Below are 8,961 nucleotides of genomic sequence, written 5' to 3'. Positions count from 1 at the left end.
CTGCTTCTTTTGGAAGATGTAATTATACATTAACAAGAACTGTCTTCATAACCTTGGGCATAGAATGTACAATATAAAGTCAGTAGCTTTGCATAAGTATATAATGTTAAGTTATAAATTTGGACAGGAATGTGTTAAATGGGAGGGATAGCAGTTTTATATATATATAGTCAATTAGTTTACGCAGGAATGAGTAACAAACTGAAGACTAAGTGAACATTTGGGGAGGATTACAAGTAGAAAAATAAATCAGTTATAGAATCTAATCCAATAGTTAATGCATCTCTATTTGGCAGTATTTACTAGAAGGAAATCAATCAATTTAATGCACATCTCATGGAAACAGTTCCACAGGTAGTTATTTATCAAAATATTTATTATAAAGCGCTGCTACAAAGGAGAGGCCATTTACCCATGTGGTTAACACATTAGTGACAGATTCCAGGGTTAACACACAGCTTTCCATTGTCAAGCAAATAACTTTTAGTTCAATTCCAGAAATAGCCCTTAACTCAAAGGTTTCCTTAGTGCTTTGGACCCAACAGCTTGGCAGCAGCACTTCCTATAAACCATTCAGCAGAAAATCGGAGGCCAGTGAAGAACTGAAAACATTCTATTTTGGAAACTGAGATGCCATGCACCACTTGTTCTCATTCCGGGTTCTGCTTCTCCAGAGAATTGTGGAATAGGACCACTCATACACATCAACTGGAAGCTACCAGCTTTTTTCATTCAATGTAACTGTCCAAAAGCCTAGAAATGATAGTGATAAAGTCAATGACCAGCAGATTATGGCAACTCCTGTCTCACAACAAGGCATGTTACTGTGAAATCTGGTGACTAGTTCCCAATAATTTGGTTGTATCTGACACTCCTTCTTTAGGGTGGTTGGTTGTCAAAGTTCTGCTGCTTTTGGTCTACTCAGATGTCCAGAGTTTAAAGGTCCTGTCATAAGAACACGTAGCAATGAGCTGCCCATTTGGAGAAATGTCCAGTCCCATCACTTTGCCCTCATGGCCAGCCATTGTTTTGAGTGGTGACCACCCAGGGTGGCTCCATATCTTTGCTGTGTTGTCATAGGCACCGGTGAGGAGATAGTGTCCATCTGTGGCTTCAGGGAGACATAAATCAGCAGTTAGCAGTATGAAGGCAGAATTAACAAGCAACAAGAAAGAAGCACTTCCAAGAAAGAATTCAAAGTACAGCACATGGTAGTTCAAAGAACTGGATGTTATGGTACATTATAGAAACATAGAAACATAGAAAATAGGTGCAGGAGTAGGCCATTCGGCCCTTCGAGCCTGCACCGCCATTTATTATGATCATGGCTGATCATCCAACTCAGAACCCAGCCTTCCCTCCATACCCCGTGACCCCTGTAGCCACAAGGGCCATATCTAACTTCCTTTTAAACATAGCTAATGAACTGGCCTCAACAGTTTGCTGTGGCAGAGAATTCCACAGATTCACCACTCTCTGTGTGAAGAAGTTTTTCCTAACGTCGGTCCTAAAAGGCTTCCCCTCTATCCTCAAACTGTGACCCCTCGTTCTAGACCTCCCCAACATCGGGAACAATCTTCCCGCATCTAGCCTGTCCAATCCCTTTAGGATCTTATACGTTTCAATCAGATCCCCCCTCAATCTTCTAAATTCCAACGAGTACAAGCCCAGTTCATCCAGTCTTTCTTCATATGAAAGACCTGCCATCCCAGGAATCAATCTGGTGAACCTTCTTTCTACTCATGTGTGGCACCACTTACAAAGGAGCATTTGATGTGCTTCTTTATTGTTTGCACTGTTACACAGAATGAGGTCAGACATCTCAAACATTAAGGAATATCAACCCACAAATATCAACCTTCACAGGGCCCCACAACACCTTGCTACCACAGGTACCACAGTTGCCAGAGCAACTCTAACGCTGGACTGTGAAGGAGAGGGAAGATGATGGGGCAAATTGTGTCAATTTGTGATCTTACTAAGTATAAAAGTGCATGTTACTTTAAAAATCAAAACTAATTCACTCACTCAGGCAGAAAGCAGACTGAATGAGTTGGTCTGAGAGAGCCAGGCAATGTGACCTGGCAGCTGCAGTGAGGGGAATGTGCCAGGCAGGACTGGAGCCCTGGAGGAGGCCAATCCAAACACAAGATAAACATCTTTCAGAGAAACATCCTTACTAATGAAATTGCTCTTCCCTCCAGACCCAAGAAGGAAATTGTTGGTAATGGCCGTCACCTCACACATAACCTCTGCTGCTCCTTCACTTCAACTCGCAACTCTCAGAAGCAGGAGAGAATAAACGATGAGAAACAATACCTTGGCCTTCCCCAGTGACTCTCAACAGTACAGCTCTGACAATCTATCACAAGTTATACTTGGTGTGGGCTCTTGGATTGTTTATAAGAAATATCTGATTGGTATTAGCCTCATTACTCTGCAATTATTTTCCTGGACTCCATCAGCTCGAGCAAGTACGGAACTGAACTCTGGAAAATGCCACTCCTCTGCTCCAAAGAAAATCACTCCAAATGATCCAATCATTTTCCACAGCTATTTTCTAGAGCTGGCAACATCCACCCAGATGCTGCCTCCTATATGGTAAAATTCCCCCTTTCCCTTGTCTGTGATACCTCCACAAAGCACAGCAACACTAATAATCCTATATCTGATTGTATGGTGATCCAGCGTCTGGATCACTCTGTCCAGAATATGAGCCGGGCATGCAGCGGGAGCCATGAATCCTGACAGGGATTGCACAGTCAAGAGTGAGGGTCAAGGACTGGAACATCAGAAGTGACAGATATGGCAAGTCTGTAGCCAGAGCAAGGTCCACAGTGCTTGTACATTTCCCGATTTGTTTTAACACAATGCATTCACTGGGAAATTGATTTATACTGCTGTGTAATATAAAAGGCTAAAATACAAGCATATTTGGACGGTGACAAAAATAACATTCAGTATTTTTTTTTAAATCCCCAAGTCCAGCACTATCGAAGTCCCAAGAGTGCCAGATTTATGGAGCTCTGTTGTACGTATTCAAGCTTTTTCTGGAAGCTCCAGTGGAATCTACTCCCAGTAAGGTTTTAGGCTGAGCATTCTAGACCATGAATTCTTGGACAAGAATCTCCTTCCTGCTGGTTCCCTTGCCATTCCCTTAGAGTTACAGTAATCTGGTTACCAACAATTTTCCTGGGGAAAAAAAGGCTTTTTCTTATTTTTACCATCAAATCTAAAGAAGTTGCAAATGCTTATTTAAACCTATTGATCTCTGTTCTAAGAAGCACAAATGCATAGTTGTGTTAGTGTAGGCTTCCAGCCTGAGATACTTACGCTGAAACCTAACTGCTGACAGGAGGTTATGATGTGCTGGGATGGTGTAGATACATTTCCGCTGTCGCAGGTCCCAAACTTTGCAACTGTTGTCTCCACTTCCGGTTGCTGCATGATATCTAAAAAATAAAGTCAACAATGTTACCAGTAAGAAACTGACTGAAGATAGTTATTCCAATTGCAGTGATATATCATTATTTATGCCTCATTAACTGGAGTTCCTTTAGTTACGATTCTATAATCTAAAAGATGCTGTATTACTTGCTTGTGTACACAATGATTGCAGGGTACCACATGGCAGCACCACAAATGTGTTGGTAATTTTTCAAAGGATTATATCAAGTTCAGAGATCCTTTAATATAAAGCGAGCATTAGCAATTGCAGCATATTAGGGAGTAAAGTAACACAGGATCATAGTCAGTAGAATTGCTGCCTCATAACTCAGCAACTTGGGCTCCACCCTGACAAGCACCAGGGATCTTCAGAAATTGGTGGGGAATGTTAAGTATTTTCAAAGTGGCTCTGAGAACATCCTTGAACTGTTTCCTCAAGTAATCTCATGCTGGCAAGAGCTTGGAGTACAGCAACCGTTGACGGGAGTCTGGAGTGCTACCATTAGTAAAGATTTTATGCTAAGTAAGATTCACACAGACTCTGAAATTTTTTTGTATACATGCAAATGCATCTGCAAATATACGTTTGCATTCTGGGAACTAGCACTGTTGAGCAAGGCCAGCAACCATCCCAATCACATTCCATTTCAATGGTGCCTTTAATCAGCATAAACAGATATTCCAGTAAGGTGGTTAGCACAGCTATTCACAGTACCAGCGACCCAGGTTCAATTCCCACCGCTGTCTGTAAGGAGCTTTTACATTCTCCCTCTGACTGCGTGGGTTTCCTCCGGGTGCTCCCATTTCTCCCACAGTTCAAAGGTGGCAGTTGGTAGGTTAACTGTTCATTGTAAATTGTCCGGCGATTATCTTAAGATTTAATGGGGGGAGCGGAATTGCTGGGCGGCACAGCTCGAAGGCTCGGAATAAATAAATAAATGCTCATTTTGTGCAACGCCTTCCCAATGATGTTGGTCAGAAGTCACAAACACTGGAGATTCTTTTCAAAACAGCCAAAGTGATGATTTCACCCTCCCCTTTTAAAATTCCCTGGCATATGTTAAAAACGTTGACAAGGGATAAAGGAGGGAAAAAGATGGATTTTCCAGACAACAACAGATTGCTGATGCTGGAATCTGGAGCAACACATAAAATGCTGGAGTCAGGCAGCATTTATGGAGGAATAGGACTTTGATCACCAGAATCAATAAATACCTACAAGAACATCAGTTGCTTATGCAACTTGTATATTTTAATGAACGGCACATGAGAGGTTTTATTTTCATTTGAAGTCATTAGTAAAGGAGAGAATGGCTGCTACTGTGCTTGTTAAAAAGCATGCAGCGTACCAGCCACCTCCCATTGCTTTCCTGGGAAGGCCACATTTGGAGCTCATCTGCAGCCTGGGTGATTTCCATAAAGATCAAACACACGAGTCAATTAAGGTGACCTCTCACTTTGTGAAGCAGTTGCCCCCCACGTAACAGGAGACCTGGTAATAGTAGACAGAGATTACAACAAAGCAACAAGTTATTCATTTGAACCAATTCCTGCACAAGGTTTTTCCTCCATTTGCGATTTGATCAAATCATATTAAATAACATAATTACGCAATTTAGACCCTACAGTGTGTTCAGCCAATAAAATTTTACTTCTACTGTGTCCTACCTCCTTGTCACATTCTTTAAGTCCTTTGATAAATTAAGATTCAGAAATCCCACAGATAAAGCATTAATTGCCATCTTTATAGACCATACAGCACTACAGCTCAGAAAACAGGCCCTGTGCCTCATCCAGTCTGTGCCAAATTGTTATTCTGCCTAATCCCATAGACCATGCCTCTCCATACCCCCTCATCCATGTACTTATCCAAATTTCTTTTAAATGTTGAAATTGAACCTGCATCCAGCTCTTCTACCTGCAGCTCGTTCCACACTCTGAGCGAAGAAGTTCTTCCTCAGGTTCCCTTAAAAATTTCACTTTTTTCCCTTAACCCATGACCTCTAGTTCTAGTCTCATCCAACCTCAGTGGAAAAAGTCTGCTTGTATTTACCCCTCATAATTCTGTATACTTCCATCAAATCTCGCCCCATTTTCATTCTAGTCATTATCCCACCCTTCTTGTAGACAATGTAAAAACCCTCTGATCCTCTGCATGCAGCAGTGCAGCACTGCATCACTCTTGAAAGATCTAACTCCTTGTTTGGACCATTCTTCTAATCCTTAACTCAATAACTAGCATAATTAGTTTATTTAACAAGACCCGTCATTTATGAAAAACCTCTTGACTTATAAATTCCAGGGTGTACACCCCTTCTTTGTCTGATTTTGTTTTCCTTCCTATGGTGCAGTATCCAGCTCTGCTTACAAAACTGTAACAGCAGATTAGTCAGGATCCAGCAAAGTTTTAACATCTTGAATCTACCTTGTATTTTAGTCATTTAAATGTGAAGGCCAGCATTCAAATGATCTTTCCGTACAAGCCCAAGGTATCATCTATGTACAGAGACTCTACAAGCCCTCGGTAGATTCTGTAGACCACCAGTGTTTCATCTTTTACAAATTACTCTAACTTTTCCAGGTCAGAGGTGAAAGACCTATTTGTCTAATTGAATCTATTTGCTACTGTTTGCCTACATAATCACGTCAATCAATAGACAATAGGTGCAGGAGTAGGCCATTCAGCCCTTTGAGCTAGCACCACCATTCACTGTGATCATGGCTGATCATCCACAATCAGTACCCTGTTCCTGCCTTCTCCCCATATCCCTTGACTCCGTTATCTTTAAGAACTCTATCTAACTCTTTCTTGAAAGAATCCAGAGAATTGGCCTCCAGTGCCTTCTGAGGCAGAGCATTCCACAGATCCACAACCCTCTGTGTGAAAAAGTTATGTTATCTACTGTAATTTACCACAGGCAAACTTGGATACGTGGCTTTCTTGGCGATTAGAAGTCTTTAGATGCAACAGCACAAGAAAATAGAATAGGCCACCTGTCCTTCACACCTGCACTTCCATCCAGTGCAGTGACGGCTGATTTGCCCTAGGCCTCCATTCCTCTTCTGTGCTAGAGCCCCACTGCCTGGAATTCCACAATCTTTCAAATATTTATTTCCTCTTTAAATACCTTAAATGATCTGGCCTTCACAATCCTCTGGGGTAGAAGATTCCAGAGATTCACCACCCTCTTCAAGAAAAAAAATACCCATGCATCTATTTTAAATAACACCCCTCCCTTCCGTTATCTTGTAATTATGTTCGGGGTTCTCCCATTTGTGGAAACATCTCAACATCTACTTTGTCACATTCCCCTTGGATCTTATGTGCTTCAATAAGGTCACTCCCGAATTCTTTTAAACTCTAAGGAGTGGAAGTTAAACTTTTATATCTGCTAATGAGAGAGTAATCCTCTCATCCCAGTGAATCTCTTCTGGACTGCCTCCAATGCTAGTACACTCTTTCTTCAATGGTTAAGGCTTGAATACAGATCCTTATGGAAGCTCTATCTGGTCATTATCACTACCTTCTCTTCCATCTCCAGCTTCAGCCATTTTCTGAATTAAGTTAATAAATTACTTTTAAATTCCATAAGTTTGTTGCTGTGCAGCAGCATGTTGCAATACATAATAAGAACTGAATTATAATAAATTAGATACATATATGGTTAAATTAAGTAAGTAGTGCAAAAAATGTAGTGAGGTAGTGTTCATGGGTTCAATGTCCATTCAGAGATTGGATGACAGAAGAGAAGAAATGGTTGATTGTGTGCTTCAGGCTCCTGTACCTCCTCCCTGATGGTAGCAATGGGAAGAGGACATGTCCTGGGTGACAGGGCTCCTTAATGATGGATGCCGCCTTTTTGAGGCATCGCTCCCTGAAGGTGTCCAGGATGCTGGGGAAGCTGGTGCCCATGATGGAGCTGGCTGAGTTTACAACTTATTTTGATCGCGTGCAGTGTCCCCCCGCCCGCCATGCCAGATGGTGATGCAGCCAGTTAGAATGCTTTCCATAGTACATCTGTAGAAATTTGCAAGTGTCTATGGTGATATACCAGATCTCCTCAAACTCCTAATGAAATATATCCACTGTTGTGCCTTATTTGTAACTGCATTGATACGTTGGGCCCAGAATAGATTCCCAGAGATGTTGACACCCAGGTACTTGAAATTGCTCACTCCGTCGATCTCTGGAACCCTTTTACAATTTTAAAACAATACTAATCATATCGCCTTTAACCTAGGAAGTCCAAAAGAATTTTTCGCCACATTTTTGGATTCCCTTGTAACTAGCAACATTGGAGTTCTTCATGAGGCCTCTGTCTGTCAGCACTGACCATGGATGTTGCATTCCAGCTGTCTAGATACACAAGCCAGGGCAGAACAATATGGAGAGCAAGCTGTTGCCCATGTAGCAAGCTCCCCCTCTCCACGCATCTGATGATGCTCCAATCCCTCAGCCACTCATTTATCCTCCACCTCATTCTATTCCTACACTCACTCTCATGCGGCACAGGTAGTAATCCCGAGATGACTACCTTTGAGGTCCTGCTTCTCAATGTCCTTCCTAACTCCCTGTAGTCTGTTTTTAGGACCTCCTCCTTTTTCCTACCTATGTCGTTGGTACCAATATGTACCACAGCCTCTGGCTGTTCTCCTTCCCACTTCAAGATATCGTGGACGCAATCAGAAACATCTCGGACCCTGGCACCTGGGAGGCAAATTACCATCTGCGTCTTTTCTTTCTTTCCTGCGTCTACAGAATTGCCTGTATGACCCCCTAACTATAGAGTCCCCTATCACTGCTGCCATCTCTTCCTTTCCCTACCCTTCTGAGTCACAGGACAAGACTCTGTGCCAGAGGCGCGACCACTGTTGCTTCCTCCAGGTAGGCTGTCTCCCCCAACAGTACTCAAACAGGAGTACTTATTGTTAAGGGGGACAGCCACTGGGGTACTCTCTAGCAGCTGCTTCTTGCCCTTCCCTCTCCTGATTTACCAACTTATTTGTCTCCCAAGGCCCCGAAGTGACTGCCTGCCTCCTCTCTATCACCTCCTCACTCTCCCCGACCAGACAAAGGTCATCGAGCTGCGTCTCCAGTTCCCTAACGCGGTCCCTAAGGAGCTGCTGCTCGATGCACCTGGAGCAGATGTGGCTGTCCGGGAGGCTGGGAGTCTCCAGGACTTCTCACATCTGACACCGAGCACAGAAAACCGGCCTCACACACATACTTTCTGCCTGTATTCTAAACAGATAACCTACCTCGCCTCGACTCTTTATCACCGAACCTAATAACCTTAGATTATACCTAATCAAAAGGCGTAGTTAGTTCATTGGAACACTACAGGATAAGCAGCGAAGTAGCAGGCAGAAATGAATGTCAACAAGTGTAAAGTGATGTATTTTAGTTTTAGAAAACACAGCCCTGAATAGGTTCGATGCTGTGGAAGAGCAGAGGTAAAACTCACAGGAGCATTATAACATTGTCGCAGTTGATAAGCTCAAAACAATGAATCT

At 42.6% G+C, this 8,961-nt stretch overlaps 1 protein-coding gene across 2 annotated transcripts in view; it reads right to left on the bottom strand.

Moving 5' to 3' along the window:
• Positions 1-309: 309 nt before the first annotated feature.
• Positions 310-8,961, bottom strand: part of prpf4 (pre-mRNA splicing tri-snRNP complex factor PRPF4) — a 45,579-nt gene continuing 36,927 nt past the window's right edge. Inside the window, exons 13-14 of one of the 2 annotated variants that reach the window (XM_063073846.1) lie at positions 3,334-3,452; positions 310-1,111 (exon numbers count right to left, since the gene is read on the bottom strand). In XM_063073846.1, the coding sequence (XP_062929916.1) occupies positions 918-1,111; positions 3,334-3,452 (313 nt within the window). In that variant the 3' untranslated portion in view covers positions 310-917. The remainder of the gene's footprint in view (positions 1,112-3,333; positions 3,453-8,961) is intronic. The other variant, XM_063073847.1, reaches the window with a different exon arrangement.

This window comes from Mobula hypostoma, chromosome 21, assembly GCF_963921235.1.
Source record: "Mobula hypostoma chromosome 21, sMobHyp1.1, whole genome shotgun sequence".
In the NCBI taxonomy this organism is placed as follows: Eukaryota; Metazoa; Chordata; class Chondrichthyes; order Myliobatiformes; family Myliobatidae; genus Mobula; species Mobula hypostoma.
Note: the sequence above shows the minus strand (reverse complement) of the source record. Positions and strands in the feature narration are given on the sequence as shown.